The sequence below is a fragment of the Oncorhynchus nerka genome, linkage group LG18 (assembly GCF_034236695.1).
Source record: "Oncorhynchus nerka isolate Pitt River linkage group LG18, Oner_Uvic_2.0, whole genome shotgun sequence".
NCBI lineage: Eukaryota > Metazoa > Chordata > Actinopteri > Salmoniformes > Salmonidae > Oncorhynchus > Oncorhynchus nerka.
The window spans coordinates 21,373,656-21,395,962 of NC_088413.1; the positions used below are offsets into that span (position 1 = coordinate 21,373,656).

Consider the following 22,307-nt stretch of genomic DNA (forward strand, 5'->3'; position numbering starts at 1 on the left):
AAGAAAATGAACTTCGATATGAACTGCATAGAGCTAGTGAAACTATTATCTTCTAATGGGCACCAATTTGGATCTGGAAGGTTGGTAAAACACATTCCAGGTTAGAAATCATCATGGAACTTTTGGAGCCAAGATGGAGGGCCAGTTTCCCAAAATAGCATCATAAATATGGTAACTGTGTCCTAGTAGTACATACTCCGGGGCTCGCTCATGGTGACGGACTCGATGAAGTTCTGTGGGGTCATGTAGAGCTGTCCCTCATATTCCACTGAGCTGAACAGACGGAAGCGCTGCTCGTGGGACGACATGTACACGTCTCCTTCCTCAAAGTCAAACGGCCGCGTCTGGCAACACACAAACAGACAAACAAACGGGTTGGTTTTGCTGATGGACAATTTTCAATGCAATGCACTGTGGACTTGAGCATTTTGAACCCGTACTGTAATATCTTTCTGCCTGGGCCTAAGGGTGAAGAAATAAAAACGAGCCTTTCTTTCTCAGCGATTCTCTCTCTCTCTCTTCCTGTCTCTCGCTCCCTCCCTCTCTATCAGAGCTGTGCAAGAGAAATCAAATATCACCCTCTACCTGTCAAGCAGCCCTCCAATCACTACTCTAGCCAGGAGCCAGAAGCAAACAGCTCCTCTAGAAAGACAATACTGATACTACTCCTCTCACTGTCTCTCGAAGATACCAGCTAAACCAGCACATTTCAATTTTCTTTACTACACTATCCCTCTTTCTTTCTCCCGAGCACCCTCTCTCCTTCTCTCCATCCTTCTATCATCGCTGTAATAGAGAAATCAAATATCACCAACCACCTGGCAAGACCAAGCAATGGGCTACTAACGAGAAAGTCTCAACAACAGCCTCGCTGTTGAACAGAATAGTATCTCTTCTAGAGAGACAACACTGCTCACACACTGTCTTCTCGAAGATGCCAGCTGAACCATTACCGTGTCCTTGCTTTGAATGTATTCGAAGCGGCATCTTTATTTGGGCCTCTCTGTCTATAATTAGATCCACCTCTGGCTCTTTCACACAAGGCATTGAGGGAAAGACAGCTTGCCTGATTAAAATACACCAAAGTGCCACTGCGCAAAGAAAAAGAAAGGACTTCTTGGGTTGTAATTAGAAAAGGGTATAAATAACAAACTAACTCTGCCGTGCCTGACGGGAGGAAACGAGGAACAGAGGTTTTCTACTTTCCGCTGGAGCCCAATTTGCATACAGATTCATTCATAAAGCTTTCATGAGGAGTTTGTCTTAAGGGATTTTTTTTTTCCCTCCAAAGGAATTAATTGAATGGATAGAAATGGAAGGAAATTTCCCCAGAGAAGGGTAGAAGAAGAAGTCACTTCCTGGTTTGACTTCAGGGATTTTGGATGGATTTGACCCCCCCTGGCCCTCTAACTCCGATTAATGCTCTGGGTTTGTACAAATAACTTAATTCACTAGTACTTCATATTTCTGATAAATGAATAAATACGTCCACCATTCCAACACACTGTGGCATGCATTCCAAGAGGTAAATGTCAATGTCTCCAATGGAACTTTAATATTTACCCCAACAAGCCTTATCAAGCAGAATTAGGCCTACACAGAAATCAGTAAAACGCATATGTCTGTAACCTACATGCATGTTTAAGTAATCAAATAAAAGCCAAGAGAATTCAATCAACAGATCTTAAAACCTCAATAGAAAATGGTGTTTTGAATACCCATATAAGGGCATGTAAAAAAAAATATCCTAACAGAGTCATCCAGACCATGAGAACCAAAATATGATATCCTCCCACAAGTGGGGATGATTTGAAATACTTGGTTGTTTACATGCACTTTCCATTACCAATTAAGTTGGTCATGCTATAAGAAATAACGAGCATATGTTTATAATAAAATTACAATAAGAAATCCATTTGTATTATTTTGTTAGGAAGTGTAAGAACAGTCGTTGGCAGTGAAGCCTCCTTTGCGGTAACTACGTCAAAGGGGCACGCGCGTGTCATTTCAGCACCGTCTCGAGCGGAGAGCGCCCTTCCTTCTCCAGTGTGCCTCGATATCATCTCTGGAAAAACTGGGCCTAATGTTTCCGTTGTACAGTAGAGAAATGACTACATTTATCCGCTCAGCGAAAAATGTAACTAGTAGCCTACTAGGCTAGTCATAAGTTTGTGGTTTCCAAACAACATTTCAAAAGAAGAACATATTACTAAAACACATTGAAATAGGCGCTGCGCTTCTCGAATTCTCAGATCACGCTCACCCACTTAGGCTATAACACATTCATGGCAGAATGCCTTTGACAGCGAGTTCGTATTCTGTCAACATACGAATACTTTTCTGGGACAAGTGTACTCGGTGCGTGGCATTTTTCATAGACTATCTTGTCATAGCACATAGTGTAAATTAGAAGCCTATACCTTTTGCTGTGCTTCTACAGCGGAAAGGACAGGGAGCAGGTCGCGGCCACTGAAGCGATATCCCATCCTCTTCCTGCATCTTTGACTGTACATGTCGTTGTAAAAATAAAATGCCACCACTCCCCCGGTTGCGAGACACATCCCAACAGCTAGGCATCTCTGTGTCCTACCTCCGGTAGTCGTCTGAGCGCCGAGGAGCTCGTTTCTCGGAGCGGACCAGACATTTAACCTGTTTACGATTGAAGCCAGTCTGCGAAAAGCGGCCATTGTTGTTGCTATGATGAGAGTATTGAAGGGTAAACGTATTCTCACTCCTCGCGAGATGTGGATCATATTCTCACTCTGATTCACTGGAGTTTGGGATGCTGCGGCTCTGATCGAAGTTCGGCTTTGAACCAGCCACCAAAACAGATGGATATGATACTCCAATGGGTTTGGGACAGAATAAGGTGCTTATTTCTGAACCTTGGTGAATTATATACATAGTTGCGTTACTATTCTAATTAGAAGCCAATATTTTTTTACATTCAGGAGAATCAGGACGCATGCAAATGTTGACAAGCCCTATTCACACGAATGACAAGAGACTGCAAATAAAACATAATGTAGACTAGTAATACGTCGTTTCTCTGTTGGCTATTATATGGTCCCGAGTGTTGGGGCAAAGTTCTAAGAAAATATGTATTTATAAAAACATGTATTTATTGCTAATCGTGATCATGTTGTTTCATCACGATGTTACACAATAACTTCTTACAGCTGGATCAAGTACGTTTCGAAGTAAGACAGATATTAAGAGTACAAAGATTGCTGCATGCGACTTACTCCATTGGCTATACACTAATGCTTTATATATCAACGTTAAGCCGATGGGTTCTTCAAGTTCCCTTTGATGCCTTCAACCAGCTGGTCATGCAAAGGCCTGTGTGGTTTTCTCCCCATATATCAAACAACACTGCATTTACTCTGCACGGAGCTCCACAATGTGCAGTGGGAAGATATTTCAATGTGACCCTGGAAACAATTCATCTAATGCCAATGTCATCAGGAAATGTGGCACGTAATTGACGTCTTCATTGTGGCGCATCGATCCGCGCGCGCATATTGATTGATCGCTTCTGCGCCGCGCGCATCGATTTTGTTTCAAGGTATTTCTGGGGGAAATCATAAATACTAATGAGCCCTGGGAACCCAACAGGGAGAGAAAGGTCCCCGGAGAGAGATGTTGATGAATCACCTATGTGTGGAAATGGTCACTAGGTCATTTGCAACCAGTCGATTCCCAGGCCCAGGCAGATGCATTGCACGCGCTGCTGCCCTGTACCCTATCAGTTAGACTCAGGTCACTGGCTGCCTCCCCGGTACCCTATTCTCCCAGGCCAGAATCAATTCAATGCAATACATGTTAGGGCATAGGCCTATACACTGGAGACTATCTGTACATGTAGGCTCGCTAATATGGGCAAAGTGCCTTGAACTATTTGATGCGCTGGTAGGCTACCACATTGTCCCATGCTCCAAATCAATAGAATACAATAGTCTACATAAGGATAGTGTTATTCATCGTATACACAACAGGCTATTTGTAAACGTTTATAATATTGTCAAAATGGCTTGAACTATTGTGTTGTATTTCTGGGGGAACTCTCGGTGACGGTGTCAGGTAACCTCGGCCTATCTGGGTATTTTGAAGCTCTAGGTTCAAACAGGTTTCTACCTCCAAGTTCCCCCTGACTGTTGTTGGTCCCCTTACAAGATCTCTCAACTTTGATCGCTCTGGTCTTTGATTCCTATGCTCTTTAAGACCACAATTAAGAAGAGCGTGTTCAAAGAGGCCAGGAGATCAGTGGAAGATTGACAGTCAAGTGATGCAGTTTGCACAGATGTGCGGCGGGTTCTGTTTCTAAACACGCCGCGGAACAGCCGTTGGATTACATAAAACAAGCGCGGCAATAAATCAACATCTGTGCGCGAAAATGACGCACAAGAAGGGGAAGTTTTTCTCTCACCCCCAGCAGCAAATGACTGCACCTGAGTCACTCGAGCCGTAGGGTTATAAAGCGTTTAGGATGATAGTAATTATCAACTATATGAACACGTGCGCGCACGCACCCATACACACAATAGAAACACAAACACACACCCCCTTAACACACACTGCTGCTGATTATTTATTTGTGGAGAACATAACACTCCTGACAGTCAGTGCAATTGTCAACTCAAAGCACCGCCTCGCATCCCCTAGTCTTGTTCTGTCCTCCCCTCCCTCCCATCCATTGCCTCTCCACCTGCCATACGTCTTTGACACACACGCCCCCCCCCCACACACACTCACACACACCTCTTCACTGGCTGCACTCGCCTAGTGCACCAAACCACTTGGAGCCAGCCAGGGAAGCCGTAGTGTTCTGTACATAGGCTACTGCGCATTCCCCTGCGACACCATAGAGAAAACCTCCTTGATTCACACGGCGTTTTATTAAAGGACCAACTCTCATTGACTTCTCTCTCACTTGTTCTCCTTTCAAATCGCTTACAGTACTTTTCATAATCCATCTACGGGATGATGATAATCGGCGATGCAGATGAAACTGAACATCAAAGCTGTGAGGACGGTCAAGGATCAAGGAGTTATGTTTCAAAAAGAAATCTATAAAGCGTCTCATTAGCATACGGCAAGAGGGAATTTACATACGGAATATATTTAAAGTGGCGCTCCTCTCACGCTCGCACTCTTCATTTGCAGAACGCAGTGAGCACGAGCTGAGCACTCTCCCGGCAACCGCATCAACGACTGCGAGGGGAGGAAAACCCGGACGAACAAACAGAGCAAAGGGGAGTAGCCCGAGGTCGAGAGAGGAGAGCATGTGCTGAACTGAGGATAAACGGATAATATGCGGATGTAAATAAAACGCGCACTTGCAAGAGAGAGAAAATACACATTTGGTGACTGCGCAAAAACACACATTCACTCAGGAGGATCCCTCTTTCAGGAACACAGTACGTTAACTTTTCTACCCGGTTCAAGGCGGCTGGTTGTGAAGCGTGCGGGGCGGTCGTTTTTGTGATGGGGGCAGTGGGCGAGGTGGGTACATTTTCCTTGCACGGCCTGGATAGCTTCGGACACGGATCGCATTTTGTCCTGACGCCCGCTGGGGACACCCCCGGACTGATGAGCGAGCACCTGGTGTCGGCCGAGAGGTTGTCGCGGAGCACGCCGTCGGATCTGACGCATCTGAAGGGGATTCTACGGAGGAGGCAGCTGTACTGCAGGACCGGGTTCCACCTCGAGATACTGCCGGATGGCACAGTGCAAGGCACCAGGAAAGACCATAGCAGATTTGGTAAGGCATTAGAAAATATTTCGGAGCAATAATGCAGTTATTATACACTTATGGCAGTAATATAAGGTGTATAATGATCATTGTTATTCTTTGTATTCTGAATATGATTCTGAATAGACGAATTCTATTTATATTATGAATATTATAATGTTATGATTATGGACACATATACCTATTGCATCCTGTCTAATCTATAATGTGTGCATGTGTTTTTGTACCATAGTTACTATTTCAGACACCCCATAATATGTTCGCACATATTGCAACACAATTCATTTCCCCAAGGGAGATTAGATTGGCAGAATTTCTTTACCTTTCCTAACTGACCTTCTTATCAGCAAGATAGCAAATAATGCCTACTGATAACAGCTTCCATGATAGACATAAGAGTATGAATTCAGTACTAAGCGTTGAATAATATATCCCTCAATGACTGGCTGAACTTGTGACTTGTGACATCATAATATGTGATGTTAATCTACTGGTGTCCTGCTGGTTTGATGAGCAGGTATTTTGGAGTTCATCAGCTTGGCTGTGGGGATGGTGAGCATCCGTGGGGTGGACAGTGGATTATACCTGGGCATGAACAGCAAGGGAGACCTCTACGGCTCTGTAAGTATTTACATTGGTATATAGCCTACATGCTGCCTACATATACCCTTCATACTGCCTAATGCATACCTACTGCATACAATACACCCTTCACACTGCCTACATATACCCCTCATACTGCCTGCACACTGCCTTCATACTGCCTTCATATACTCTTCATACTGCCTAATGCATACCTACTGAATACAATACAGCCTTCACACTGCCTACATATACCCCTCATACTGCCTGCACACTGCCTTCATACTGCCTTCATATACTCTTCATACTGCCTAATGCATACCTACTGAATACAATACAGCCTTCACACTGCCTACATATACCCCTCATACTGCCTGCACACTGCCTTCATACTGCCTTCATATACTCTTCATACTGCCTAATGCATACCTACTGAATACAATACAGCCTTCACACTGCCTACATATACCCCTCATACTGCCTGCACACTGCCTTCATACTGCCTTCATATACTCTTCATACTGCCTAATGCATACCTACTGAATATAATATACCCTTCACACTGCCTACATATACCCTTCATACTGACTGCATACCGCCTACATATATCCTTCATACTGACTGCATACTGCCTACATATACCCATCATACTGCCTACATATACCCTCCATACTGCCTGCATACTACCTACATATACCCTTCATACTGCCTACTACATACCTACTGCCTACATATACCCTTCATACTGTCTACATATACCCTTCATACTGACTGCATACTGCCTACATATACCCTCCATACTGCCTACATATACCCTCCATACTGCCTGCATACTAACTACATATACCCTTCATACTGCCTACTACATACCTACTGCCTACATATACCCTCCATACTGCCTGCATACTAACTACATATACCCATCATACTGCCTACATATACCCATCATACTGCCTACATATACCCTTCATACTGCCTACATATACCCTTCATACTGCCTACATATACACTTCATACTGCCTACATATACCCTTCATACTGACTGCATACTGCCTACATATACCCTCCATAGTGCCTGCATACAGCCTACATATACCCTTCATACTGCCTACTGCATACCTACTGCCTACATATACCCATCATACTGCCTACATAAAGTCTACATAGACTGATAAACTATAGTCTACATATGATGTGTCTTGTATTCAGTGCTGCTCTCCATTCTCATGGGCATCTCTGTGTAGGAGGTGATAACAGAGGTTACTATTCAGCATCAACTGAAAGAGAGAATTCCTCTGCCTCCTCTGTTGTCCTGTTAATCTGGGAGGGTGATAAGATATGACCAACCAGCAGGTGGCACACATTTTGTTCTGCAAGGAAGTGTGTATTTGTGTGTGAGCATTGACACTGAGATGACACTGCTCTGTTGTGTAACATTTCACTAATCACCTCTCTCTCTCTCTCTCTCTCTCTCTCTCTCTCTCTCTCTCTCTCTCTCTCTCTCTGTCTCTGTCTCTCTCTCTCTCTCTCTCTCTCTCTCTCTCTCTCTCTGTCTCTCTCTCTCTCTGTCTCCCTCTCTCTCTCTCTCTAGGAGAAGCTGACAGCCGAGTGTGTGTTCCGGGAGCAGTTTGAGGAGAACTGGTACAACACATACTCATCCAACCTCTACAGACACGGTGACCGGGGAGCGCACTACTTCGTGGCGCTCAACAAGGACGGCACGTCCAGGGACGGCGCCCGCTCCCGGCGACACCAGCGCTTCACCCACTTCCTGCCCAGGCCCGTAGATCCCGACCGTGTACCCGAACTCTACAGAGAAGTCCTGGGCCACAGCTGAGACCCGGTGGGAGTGTGTTGGTCCCTGCGGCGCTACACACCCAGCACACTGCACCGTGACTCTCAGTACTCTCCTATGAAGGGTCTGCATATCGTCAGTCTCCCTATGGCTTCCTATGGAAACAAAATGGAGGAAAGGTCGCTTGGGGGCTGTGGGGTGGATAGCAAATATGTGTGAAAATGACCCGAAAATGGGTCAAGGCCGGTGCAGCCCCAGGAGAAAGCAGTACAGGTGTTTAATAGGGGCTTTTTGGCCAAAAGAGAGGCTGGCCTGGTGGCCATCTTTGTTTTGAGCATCGTGTTGGAAGGTGAAGGGATCACCTCCAGAGCTGCTGATGTCATCTTTCCGGATGGTTCTTCTTCACCACCCCCTGAGTGGCTTCTGACATTCTGATTGGTCAATCTATCTGTAGTGAAATGGGAGTAGGAGAAGAAGAGTGGATGGTCCTCCAGCGGAGTGTAGACTTTGTGTTCTTCTGTGGTACCCCAAGGTGGACTGTTTTGACGAAACACTCACGAAGATTTGTGAAGGAATTCTGTTCTGAACATTCCGTAACTGCATTCTATTCCCTGACACGAGCATGGACGAGAAAAAAAGACTTACAAAATAACCTTAGCCTGTTTCAGTTTTTTTAATTTATGCATTTTTCTGGGACATATATTTATTTTATATATTTATTTATTTTGAGAATATATTTTTTACAGGTATATATAAGATATTAAAAATAAGCCATCAGAGATGTATTTTGTGCCACTGTGTAAAGTACTGCATTTGACATGTCCTTTCAAACTGACTGAAGAAATATTTTCCTATGAGTTTTTATTTAGACAATGGTTTGTGTAAGGCCACGTTGTCACTATTCCCGAGCTTGTCATCATCGGGGGCGTCCATGTTTCTCTTATGTCATCAGAAAGAGCCAGAGTTCCACTGGGTTCCAGTGAGGAATAAACCTGTTAACACTTCAGATACACTGGTCTGTCTTCTTCATACAAATACAATAACATACAGTAATACTGAAACATGGTCTGATTACTATTATAAACAGGGTGGTTCCAGCCCTGAATGCTGATTGGCTGACAGCCGTGCTATATCAGACCGTATACCATGAGTGTGACAAAACATTTATTTTTACTGCTCTAATTACATTGGTAACCAGTTTATAACAGCAATACGGCTCCTCAGGGGTTTGTGATATACGGCCAATATGATGTCATAAGGTGAAAGCACCAATTTGTAAGTCGCTCTGGATAAGAGCGTCTGCTAAATGACTTAAATGTAAATGTAAATATACCACGGCTAAGGGCTGTGTCCAGGCACTCCGCTTTGCGTCGTGCATAAGAACATCCCGTAGCCGTGGTATATTGGCCATATACCACACCTCCTCGGGCCTTATTGCTTAATTAGATGATGTCAAATGTGACATTTAAAATATATGCCACTTAAGCTGACATTTTAAATATATATAGGAAATGTATAAACGTTTATATATTGCATGTTTCAGACTTGAAAAACAGGGGAATATTACCTCTTATTGGTTATTGAGAGGTTATTAAGTTATCACATGCTGTCTGAGTTCATTTTAGCGTTGATGTCTCAGATGACATACATGAAAATTACACTGTTACAGTGATGTTTTAAAATCACTGAGATAATTCACCCCCCCCGCTCCTCTCTGTCCTCAACCCTGGACTGTCTCTATGTCTATTTCATTCCCTTGGGTCTACAATAATTTGTCTTTGAGGTTGACATCTGCTCTGAACGATCCATTCACCTTCAATACAAACAATACGACCTCAAAGCCACTTCCTTATCCAGCAGCTCTCTCATGTGGCAGCTCTGACCGCCGTCCCAGAGAGATGTGAGACAGACACAGACAGTCTCAAATGGCATCCTAGTCCCTATCTAGTGCACTTCTTTTGACGAGAGCCCACACGTCATATAGTGTGCACTTCTTTTGACTAGAACCCACACTATTCACTTGGCTCTTGTAAAAAACATTTGAACTATCTGGGGAATAGTGTGCAACTTTAGATTCAGTTTGTGCACAAGTGGACTGTTCAAAACTAGTGCACTATACAGGGAATAGGGTGCCATTTGGGATGTCTCTACTTCTGCACGGTGGGGCACTGCACTGTGGCACAGTAAACACCTCTCCCTCCTGGAATGAAGGGAGTGACGCGGGACGGAGGGAAAGAAAACTGCACTGTGCCACAGTAAACACCTCTCCCTCCTGGAATGAAGGGAGGACCGCAGGACGGAGGGAAAGAAAACTGCACTGTGCCACAGTAAACACCTCTCCCTCCTGGAATGAAGGCAGGAACGCGGGACAGAGGGAAAGAAAACTGCACTGTGCCACAGTAAACACCTCTCCCTCCTGGAATGAAGGGAGGACGCGCGGAGGGAAAGAAGACTGCACTGTGCCACAGTAAACACCTCTCCCTCCTGGAATGAGGGAGGAACGGAGGAAAAGACTGCACTGTGCCACAGTAAACACCTCTCCCTCCTGGAATGAAGGGAGGACCGCGGGTGGGAGGGAAAGAAAACTGCACTGTGCCACAGTAAACACCTCTCCCTCCTGGAATGAAGGGAGGACCGCGGGACGGAGGGAAAGAAGACTGCACTGTGCCACAGTAAACACCTCTCCCTCCTGGAATGAAGGGAGGACCGCGGGACGGAGGGAAAGAAGACTGCACTGTGCCACAGTAAACACCTCTCCCTCCTGGAATGAAGGGAGGAACGCGGGACAGAGGGAAAGAAAAGCATTAAGTCATCCAGAGAGGAAGGAAGGAAGGAGGGACTGTCTATGAGAGACACTGACTGGCAACGCAAGGCGCTGTGTTTCAGTCCTTCTAGTTATGGTGCGGCGGATCCTCTTTGTGATTCAACCTCCTGGGCGTGAGTGAGTGTGTGTGTGTGTGTGTGTGTGTGTGTGTGTGTGTGTGTGTGTGTGTGTGTGTGTGTGTGTGAGTGTGTGTGTGTGTGTGTGTGTGTGTGTGTGTGTGTGTGTGTGTGTGTGTGTGTGTGTGTGTGTGTGTGTATGTGTGTGTGTGTGTGTGTGTGTGTATGTGTGTGTGTGGGTGTGTGTGTGTGTGTTTATGTGTGTGTATGTGTGTGTGTGGGTGTGTGTGTGTGTGTGTATGTGTGTGTGTGGGTGTGTGTGTGTTGGCCCCGTGTCAGTCCCGCTTGGCTTCGTGCAAGAGTAGGCAGCAGACACATTGATACAATGTGACTTGTGTCAAAGGACACGGGTTCAGGGTGTGTTGAACGCACCTTTCCCAAAATAATCCCACCTTGATAGGGGTGTAGTGTTTGAGAACTGAGAGGGGATGGTGTCTGAGTACCAGCATTGAGATGAGAGAGAGGGGCTATGACTTAAAGCCATCCCAAAACAGGTGGGGTTGTGAGTGGGGAACAAAAAGTGGTGTATGTCAGTCATGGTTGTGTTCTCTGTGTCGACAGGCCTTTGAAGATATTTTTTAGGGGGGAGAAAGAGAAATGTGAGTGTAAGGTACAGTATTTGATGTACCTGTGTGTGTGTGTGTGTGTGTGTGTGTGTGTGTGTGTGTGTGTGTGTGTGTGTGTGTGTGTGTGTGTGTGTGTGTGTGTGTGTGTGTGTGTGTGTGTGTGTGTGTCTATGTGTGTACAGTATGTGTGTAGCCACCGATGTGTGATCTCTGAATGTCTGTGATGGTGAGCCAGGGGTTCTCCTGACTGGGAGCCTTTGACTGCTGCTGCTGTATGTGTGTGTGTGTGGTTCTGTCTGTCTGTCTGTCTGTCTGTCTGTCTGTCTGTCTGTCTGTCTGTCTGTCTGTCTGTCTGTCTGTCTGTCTGTCTGTCTGTCTGTACTCTAAGTGGGGTTTTCCCTTCCCTGAAGAAAGAATCACACCTCACGACAACCAACCACCAGAGGATCTGAGAGAGGAGTGAACTAGAGTCCATATCTGTGTTACCTGTACGGTCTAGGTTGTTCTCTAGAAGAGAGGAGTGAACTAGAGTCCATATCTGTGTTACCTGTACGGTCTAGGTTGTTCTCTAGAAGAGAGGGGTGAACTAGAGGTCATATCTGTGTTACCTGTACGGTCTAGGTTGTTCTCTAGAAGAGAGGAGTGAACTAGAGTCCATATCTGTGTTACCTGTACGGTCTAGGTTGTTCTCTAGAAGAGAGGAGTGAACTAGAGTCCATATCTGTGTTACCTGTACGGTCTAGGTTGTTCTCTAGAAGAGAGGAGTGAACTAGAGTCCATATCTGTGTTACCTGTACGGTCTAGATTGTTCTCGGATCCTCTTTGTGATACAACCGCCTGGGCGTGAGTGTGTGTGTGTGTGTGTGTGTGTGCAGCTTGCACGCTTGAGTGCAGATGGAGTGAAAGAGAGAATCAGAGAGAAACATCAGAGCCTGCCATGTCATGATGTTCAAGTTGGAATAGATAAAATCCCCATATTCCGTTGCGTGATTGTGTGTGTGTGTGTGTGTGTTGTTCTTACCAGGCAGGTGTGGAAGTCAGTGATCTCTCCCTCCATATCTGCAGCTGAAGCAGACCGCACAGGTGTTCCTCCAGCACTCGTCAAAGCATGTACACACACATACACACACGGAAGCACACACACACCTGTGATCTCCACGGTCTTGGTCTGCTCTATAGATGGTAGTGGGGCAGGTGGGGTGAGGTTGGGGCTGGAACCAAAACACTAAAACTTCAAGATGTCCGACATATTCTGAGTTTAAATACACTCCAGAATCAACTCTGCTCTAAACAGAATCCAATGAGAGAGAACGTCATACCAAAGACTGAACCTACATAGTACATCTCTGCCTCTGTCATTACTGCTGAAAGCAGCATGGCGTGTTCATAACTAGAACATGGAGGATTGAGGCAGTGTCAAGTAGCTGCATAGTGACTGTTTTTACCCTCTAACCAAAATATAATTATATACAACCAACAAATTAGACCTAGGGAAGGGGGAAAACAAGGCCTGTGTCTCAAATGGCATCCTATTCCCTAGTTTTGACAAGGGCCCAATAGGGCTTTGGTCAAAAGTAGTGCACAATAAAGGGAATAGGGAGCCATTTTGGGACGTCGCCAAGGTGAAGACCAGGACCAATGAGGTAAATCACGGGTGAAGTCCACAGGATCACAACACACTGTCAAACCAACAGAGGAAATAGGGGGGACCCTAATCAAGTGGAATAATCACATAGGCTAACTATTTCCCATCGCTATGTGGATGAAGAGAGGGAGTTTTACCGGTGACTCCTCAAGTCCAAGGTGTCCTACCACACACCTGCGTGGTCACGCTACCACAACAAGAGAAACAAAGGGATCAAATCAAGACAAAAAAGAGAGATACAGACAAAAGACAGGAAGAAGGTAAACCGATAGGAGAGAATACGTTGGACATATGACCCTCTACTTCCTCATTAGGAAGTTAACATTAGGGTCAAACTTCTATTTGGCAGAGCTCATTTTACACTCATTTAAAGGTTCCAGTCGCACCTTGCCGGCAGCCTTCCTAACTAACACAAGCTTTAGGTAAACAGGTGTTCCGAGCAGCCTCACACACACACACACACACACACACACACACACGCACACACGCGCACACACACACACACACACACACACACACACACACACACACACACACGCACACACGCACCCACACACCCACACGATAATAAGCGTTTGGCATATGCGTTGCTTTCATGATTACAAGAACAGTTGTTGTGTTGCTCAGCATTAAAAACAGACATTTCTTCACACACCGGCAACTAAACCGACTCTTAACGTTCCTTTTATGTGTCTAAATAGAGAGATTAAGCAGAAGGAGGAGAAGTGATTGTCAAACCGTTCCCCAGAGGACTGTGTGTAAAGGGTGTGTGTGTGTGTGTGTGTGTGTGTGTGTGTGTGTGTGTGTGTGTGTGTGTGTGTGTGTGTGTGTGTGTGTGTGTGTGTGTGTGTGTATTTATGTGTGTGCAGCCTTGTTGTAGAAACTAATTTGCATGGCTTATTGCGAACATGGGACCATGTCAATGCTATGGATTCAGTCCCAAATGTTCTATTAAAATCTTAAAAGGAAGAGAGACATCCCTTACCTTATCAGGCAGAGAAGAGACAGAGGGAGAGACAGGGGATTGAGAAGGAGCTGGACAGAGGGAGGGAGAGATACATTGAGAGTGAGACATTGAGAGTGAGACAGAGACAGAGAGAGAGAGAGAGAGAGAGACAGAGAGACAGAGAGAGAGAGCAGTACATTCACAAGGCTCAATACTACTGCTTGCCAGCCCTCTAAAATCTACTTTCATCCTCATCTCACTGCCCAATCATTTCGAGTCGTTTGCACTTAAATCAGCATGATCATTTTACCATCGTTGACCTCCTAACTTCACCTAATATCTAATTCCAACCGCTCACTTATCTTCAATCCCCCAACAACATAAAGACATAAATCAGCATGATCATTTTACCATCGTTGACCTCCTTCAATATAAAGACATAAATCAGCATGATCATTTTACCATCGTTGACCTCCTAACTTCACCTAATATCTAATTCCAACCGCTCACTTATCTTCAATCCCCCAACAACATAAAGACATAAATCAGCATGATCATTTTACCATCGTTGACCTCCTAACTTCACCTAATATCTAATTCCAACTGCTCACTTATCTTCAATCCCCCAACAACATAAAGACATAAAACAGCAGCCTCCAGCAGTAATAATATGCACAGTGAAGTATTAAACAGCCGAGCTGTGATGCCATGGTACAACAAACATTCATGAATAGTGCTGGTGATACTACTATCACTATGGGAAAGACAGTGGGGGGTTTCCCTAGACATGTAGGGAGGATAGGAAGGTACACTCTCCTGCCCTTATAACACACCCACACACACAAACACGCACACACACCCACACACACGCACGCACACAAACACACACCCATGCAATCGCACACACACACCCACACGCGCACACACACACCCACACACCCACACGCGCACACACACACACACACACACACACACACACACACACACACACACACACACACACACACACACACACACACACACACACACACACACACACACACGCACACACACCCCCTTCTAACTCCCAGGCTATATGGTGGAAGTAATTAAAGCAAGTGAGGGTAAATTGAAGTATATTGAACTCATCTCTCACCCACCCCGTCTCCCCACCTCGTCGATACATCACTCACCAAGCACTATTGATCCCAGTGAAGACTTCCCTCTGCGGGAAGAGTAGAGCAGGGCGGCTCCCGCCTCCGCAGTGTGTGTGTGTCCAGGACTCCACTGTGTGTGGTGTGTGTATGGAGTGCATGTGCGTGTGTGTTTTCGTGTGCATATATGAGTGTGTGTATTATACGTACGTGTGTGTGTCCAAGATACCACCGTGTGTGACCAATAGCACATCCATTTCAGCTGGATCTTCACAAACTCATTTTGAACGGTCCGCCAGCCCTCCTCAACCCCCTCTCCCCCTCCCCCTCTCTCCTCTCCCTGCCTAAAGCTCTATCCATCTTGTAACATGGGTAATGATTTGAACTAAATGAGACTCTTTCAGCTCCCCAACCCTCTCAGAGTAGTAGATCAATGAGGCTGGGTGGTCATCATAAACTCACCCAGAGAGAGGACCAATCCTGCACAATAACTCCAGTAGAATAGAACCCATTTTAATGGAGCCATATGAAGCCTTCATAACCCCATTATAAGCCTCAATAAACCCTTTATAATGCCTTCATAGATGCCGCATAAATCATTTGTAAGAAAATATGCTATATAGAGGATTGAAAAGGTTTATGACACATTTGGCAAAGCATCACATGTAAGGACCTGATAAGAGCATTTGAAATGGTTAATACAGTAGGTTCACTATTCCTTAAAAGGAAAGTACAGTCTGTGGTGAAATCCATTCATTTCTGGTCAATTTCAATTAGTTGTTTTCTATCTTCAAATGGGTGGTTTCTATTTTCAAAGGGGAGGCAGGGTAGCCTAGTGGTTAGAGCGTTGGACTAGTAACCGGAAGGTTGCAAGTTCAAACCCCCGACCTGACAAGGTACAAATCTGTCATTCTGCCCCTGAACAGGCAGTTCCGTCATTGAAAATAACTAATGGGTCTTCAATGGGTTGTTATCTATCTTCAATAGGTTGTTATCTATCTTCAATGGGTTGTTATCTATCTTCAATGGGTTGTTATCTATCTTCAATAGGTTGTTATCTATCTTCAATAGGTTGTTATCTATCTTCAATGGGTTGTTATCTATCTTCAATGGGTTGTTATCTATCTTCAATAGGTTGTTATCTATCTTCAATAGGTTGTTATCTATCTTCAATAGGTTGTTATCTATCTTCAATGGGTTGTTATCTATCTTCAATGGGTTGTTATCTATCTTCAATGGGTTGTTATCTATCTTCAATGGGTTGTTATCTATCTTCAATGGGTTGTTATCTTCTATCTTCAATAGGTGTTATCTATCTTGTGGGTTTGTTAGGTTCTATCTTCAATAGGTTGTTATCTATCTTCAATAGGTTGTTATCTATCTTCAATGGGTTGTTATCTATCTTCAATGGGTTGTTATCTATCTTCAATAGGTTGTTATCTATCTTCAATAGGTTGTTATCTATCTTCAGTGGGTTGTTATCTATCTTCAATGGGTTGTTATCTATCTTCAGTGGGTTGTTATCTATCTTCAATGGGTTGTTATCTACTGCTTTCATCTCTATCCCCATCTTCCTATCTCTCTTTCTGTTATCTTTCCTCTCCCTCCCTTTCTCCTTGTTTAAAACCTCACCTTTCTCCTTCTCTCCCTATCTACTCTCTATCTCTCAACCCCCACATTACTCACTCTCTCCTCTTCCCTGTCTCCCTCTCTCTCCCCCATATATTACTTCTCTCCCCCCACCACTCACTGATAGGTGAAATCCCAATCCCACACTTTTTTACTGACAGTATTCAGTTACTGTCACACATATTTACCTACCATGTATACACATTCTGACCTACCATGTATACACATACTGACCTACCATGTACACACATACTGACCTACCATGTTCACACATACTGACCTATCATGTATACACATACTGACCTACCATGTATACACATACTGACCTACCATGTTCACACATACTGACCTACCATGTACACACATACTGACCTACCATGTATACACATACTGACCTACCATGTACACACATACTGACCTACCATGTATACACATACTGACCTACCATGTACACACATACTGACCTACCATGTACACACATACTGACCTATCATGTATACACATACTGACCTACCATGTATACACACTGACCTACCATGTACACATACTGACCTACCATGTCCCCACACATACTGACCTACCATGTACACACATACTGACCTACCATGTATACACATACTGACCTACCATGTTCACACATACTGACCTACCATGTACACACATACTGACCTACCATGTTCACACATACTGACCTACCATGTACACACATACTGACCTACCATGTATACACATACTGACCTACCATGTTCACACATACTGACCTACCATGTACACACATAATGACCTACCATGTATACACATACTGACCTACCATGTACACACATACTGACCTACCATGTATACACATACTGACCTACCATGTACACACATACTGACCTACCATGTACACACATACTGACCTACCATGTACACACATACTGACCTACCATGTACACACATATGTACACACATACTGACCTATCATGTATACACATACTGAACTACCATGTATACACATACTGACCTACCATGTGCACACATACATAGTACCCGCAAAACACCAGTCTCAACGTCAACAGTGAAGAGGCGACTCCGGGATGCTGGCCTTCTAGGCAGAGTTGTCTGTGTTCTTTTGCCCATCTTAATCTTTTATTTTTATTGGCCAGTCTGAGATATGGCTTTTTCTTTGAAACTCCGCCTAAAAGTCCAGCATCTCAGAGTCGCCTCTTCACTGTTGACGTTGAGACTGGTGTTGTGCGGGTACTATTTAATGAAGCTGCTAGTTGAGGACTTGTGAGGTGTCTGTTTCTCAAACTAGACACTCTAATGTACTTGTCCTCTTGCTCAGTTGTGCACCGGGGCCTCCCACTCCTCTTTCTATTCTAGTTAGAGCCAGTTTGCGCAGTTCTGTGAAGGGAGTAGTACACAGCGTTGTACGAGATCTTCAGTTTCTTGGCAATTTCTCGCATGGAATAGCCTTCATTTCTCAGAACAAGAATAGACTGACGAGTTTCAGAAGAAAGTCATTGCTTCTGGCCATTTTGAGCCTGTAATCGAGCCCACAAATGCTGATGCTCCAGATACTCAACTAGTCTAAAGAAGGTTTATTTCTTCTTTAATCATGACAACAGTTTTCAGCTGTGCTAACATCATTGCAAAAGGGTTTTCTAATGATCAATTAGCCTTTTAAAATGATGAACTTTGATTAGCTAACACAACGTGCCATTGGAACACAAGAGTGATGGTTGCTGAAAATGGGCCTCTGTATGCCTATGTAGATATTCCATTAAACATCAGCTCTTTACAACACTAACAATGTCTGCACTGTATTTCTGATCAATTTGATGTTATTTTAATTGATAAAAAATGTGCTTTTCTTTAAAAAAAAACAATAACATTTCTATGTGACCCCAAACTTTTGAACGGTGGTGTGTGTTTCCATTGCCAAAGAAAGTGACATAGATAATAAACAAAAGTGGAACAAACAATAAAACATCTACAGTAAACATTACACTAACAAAAGTTCCAAAAGGATGAAGACATTTAAAATGTCATTTCATGTATATATATACAGTGTTGTAATGATATGCAAATTGTTAAAGTACAAAAGGGAAAATAAATAAACATAAATGTAGGTTGTATTTACAATGGTGTTTGTTCTTCACTGGTTGCCCTTTTCTTGTGGCAACAGGTCACACATCTTGCTGCTGTGATTTCACATTGTGGTATTTCACCCAACAGATATGGGAGTTTATCACTGCTAGCTCTCTCATAGCTAGCCCGCAGTTACCTCTCGCTCTCTCTCTCTAAGATCACAGCGATGGATATCAAACAGCCTGGACCCACCTGTCAGTGTGGGCAAGTCAGCAATTAAAGCTCCCGCAGCCAGACGTCAGATAAATCACCCAGGCGAGGGGAGGAGGGACAGGGGGAGAGGGGAGCGGGCAAGCCCCGGCAAGCCCAGCCGGGAGAGGCCTATACTGGGGAAGGATGAGCACGGCCTGTCTCTCTCAGAGAGAGAAACACGGATGACTGGTGGATTGTATTGAGTTGTATAGATGAGTTGTATAGATGAGTTGTATAGATGAGTTGTATAGATGAGTTGTATAGAGGAGTTTTATAGATGAGTTGTATAGAGGTTGTATAGATGAGTTGTATAGATGAGTTGTATAGATGAGTTGTATAGATGAGTTGTATAGAGGTTGTATAGATGAGTTGTATAGATGAGTTGTATAGATGAGTTGTATAGATGAGTTGTATAGAGGTTGTATAGATGAGTTGTATAGATGAGTTGTATAGATGAGTTGTATAGATGAGTTGTATAGAGGTTGTATAGATGAGTTGTATAGATGAGTTGTATAGATGAGTTGTATAGATGAGTTGTATAGATGAGTTGTATAGATAGTTGATAGAGTTGTATAGATGAGTTGTATAGATGAGTTGTATAGATGAGTTGTATAGATGAGTTGTATAGATGAGTTGTATAGATGAGTTGTATAGATGAGTTGTATAGATGAGTTGTATAGATGAGTTGTATAGATGAGTTGTATAGATGAGTTGTATAGATGAGTTGTATAGATGAGTTGTATAGATGAGTTGTATAGATGAGTTGTATAGATGAGTTGTATAGAGGTTGTATAGATGAGTTGTATAGATGAGTTGTATAGATGAGTTGTATAGATGAGTTGTATAGATGAGTTGTATAGAGGTTGTATAGATGAGTTGTATAGATGAGTTGTATAGAGGTTGTATAGATGAGTTGTATAGATGAGTTGTATAGATGAGTTGTATAGATGAGTTGTATAGATGAGTTGTATAGATGAGTTGTATAGATGAGTTGTATAGATGAGTTGTATAGATGAGTTGTATAGATGAGTTGTATAGATGAGTTGTATAGATGAGTTGTATAGATGAGTTGTATAGATGAGTTGTATAGATGAGTTGTATAGATGAGTTGTATAGATGAGTTGTATAGATGAGTTGTATAGATGAGTTGTATAGATGAGTTGTATAGATGAGTTGTATAGAGGTTGTATAGATGAGTTGTATAGATGAGTTGTATAGATGAGTTGTATAGAGGTTGTATAGATGAGTTGTATAGATGAGTTGTATAGATGAGTTGTATAGATGAGTTGTATAGATGAGTTGTATAGATGAGTTGTATAGATGAGTTGTATAGAGGTTGTATAGAGGAGTTGTATAGAGGAGTTGTAGATGGAGGATCTTAGAGGATGGAAACTGTATCCTGATACTGTGCATTATTAATAGTGACCTTCTGCTTGTCGCTCGTTGACCCCTGCCAGGTGACAGGTCTGGACCTGCAACATGCTGTGACCCTATCAGTGAGTGGTTTCAGACTGAGGCAGGGTGACACTAGCTGTTATCAGAATGGAAATATTGCTTTATACAGCAATGGAAAATACGACAGGCTTTGTGAATGAAACATGCAAATGTCTTTTCTCACCGTGCTCTACTCCGCCCTCACCTCAAAGAGAGTGTGTGTGTTTGAGTGTGTTTAAAGGTGTGAACCAAACCCAGCCCAGGCTGCTGTGACCTGCTAGAAGGTAAACAACATTAGCTGGTGTTTTTAGATTGAAAGAATGAAGGGGGAAGAGAGAGACAGACGAGGGGGGGTTACTTCAAACGCAGCAGGCAGGCGATACACACACACACACACACACACACACACACACACACACACACACACACACACACACACACACACACACACACACACACACACACACCGCCAAACACGCTGAAGGGGGAGGCGGAGAGGAAACTCCCTGGCTGGGAAAACCAGGGATCTCTCACATCCTGATTTTCTGATAAGCATGGATGTGTATTAATGTGTATTCATGTGTGTGTGTGTATTTATGTGTGTGTGTGTGTGTGTGTATTTATGTGTGTGTGTGTGTGTGTGAGTATTTATGTGTGTGTGTGTGTATTTATGTGTGTGTGTGTGTGTGGGTGTGGGTGTGGGTGTGTATTTACGTGTGCATGTATGTATGTGTGTGTTTATTTATGTGTGTATGTGTGTGTGTGTGTGTAGTTATGTGTGTGTGTATTTATGTGTGTGTGTGTATTTACGTGTTATGTGTGTGTGTGTGTATTTATGTGTTATGTGTGTGTGTGTGTGTGTGTGTGTGTGTGTGTGTGTGTAGTTATGTGTGTGTGTATTTATGTGTGTGTGTGTATTTACGTGTTATGTGTGTGTGTGTGTATTTATGTGTTATGTGTGTGTGTGTGTGTGTGTGTGTGTGTGTGAGGTGTGTGGGTTTGTATGAGTTAAACCTTAGCATGGGAAAAGACAAGAATACTCCAGACATTTCAATGGAACCCAATGTACTGTATATATCATATCCTATCACCTGCCTTCACAGATACGTTATGCAAGTCATCATTAACATGTTGTCACACTTCAGCTATGGCTGACTGTCATCGCCAGCAAACACCTCTTCAAGACGATGCTTTGTCCACACGCACCTGACCACCTAGTTTGAAGTGAACAACCACCACTCGCCACAAAACAATCCTTCCCCACCTTCGAGGGTGCAGAAATCATCGCCGAGAGGGAGGTGCGGACACACGCGACCACGGAGAGCTATGACGACGCGGCGGGTGTATGTGATGACACACACAGTCTGCCTCCTCCAATACAACTCGATGACACACAGACACACACTCACACACACACTCGCTGCTATAAAACACACCTCACGAATCAGCACCACACGTCATGGGATGGAAATGTATGTGAAAACATACCATGTGTGTGTGTGTCTATGTGTGTGTGGGAGTAATGCACGGTTAGGTGTGTATCTGTGTGTGTGTGTC

The 22,307-nt window shown here is 43.9% G+C and overlaps 2 protein-coding genes across 4 annotated transcripts in view; one reads left to right on the forward strand and one right to left on the reverse strand.

Moving 5' to 3' along the window:
- micu3a (mitochondrial calcium uptake family, member 3a) overlaps positions 1-2,700 on the reverse strand; it is a 47,278-nt gene extending 44,578 nt beyond the window's left edge. For all 3 annotated transcript variants that reach the window (XM_065003744.1, XM_065003743.1, XM_065003742.1), the window contains exons 1-2: positions 2,421-2,700; positions 197-344 (exon numbers count right to left, since the gene is read on the reverse strand). In XM_065003744.1, the coding sequence (XP_064859816.1) occupies positions 197-344; positions 2,421-2,687 (415 nt within the window). In that variant the 5' untranslated portion in view covers positions 2,688-2,700. The remainder of the gene's footprint in view (positions 1-196; positions 345-2,420) is intronic.
- A 2,118-nt stretch (positions 2,701-4,818) lies between these two features.
- Positions 4,819-9,121, forward strand: fgf20a (fibroblast growth factor 20a). Its single transcript, XM_029654530.2, has 3 exons — positions 4,819-5,764; positions 6,273-6,376; positions 7,929-9,121. Exons 1-3 carry the CDS (start codon positions 5,488-5,490, stop codon positions 8,172-8,174), a joined length of 627 nt encoding a protein of 208 aa, XP_029510390.1. The 5' UTR covers positions 4,819-5,487; the 3' UTR covers positions 8,175-9,121.
- The last annotated feature ends 13,186 nt before the right edge of the window (positions 9,122-22,307 follow it).

What these genes read in the sequence shown, in the direction of transcription:
- fgf20a (XM_029654530.2), top strand. Translation starts at nt 5,488, where the DNA reads ATGGGGGCAGTGGGCGAGGTGGGTACATTTTCCTTGCACGGCCTGGAT. An exon ending in GAAAGACCATAGCAGATTTG is followed by an intron (nt 5,765 to 6,272) that starts GTAAGGCATTAG and finishes TTTGATGAGCAG; the next exon opens with GTATTTTGGAGTTCATCAGC. An exon ending in AGGGAGACCTCTACGGCTCT is followed by an intron (nt 6,377 to 7,928) that starts GTAAGTATTTAC and finishes CTCTCTCTCTAG; the next exon opens with GAGAAGCTGACAGCCGAGTG.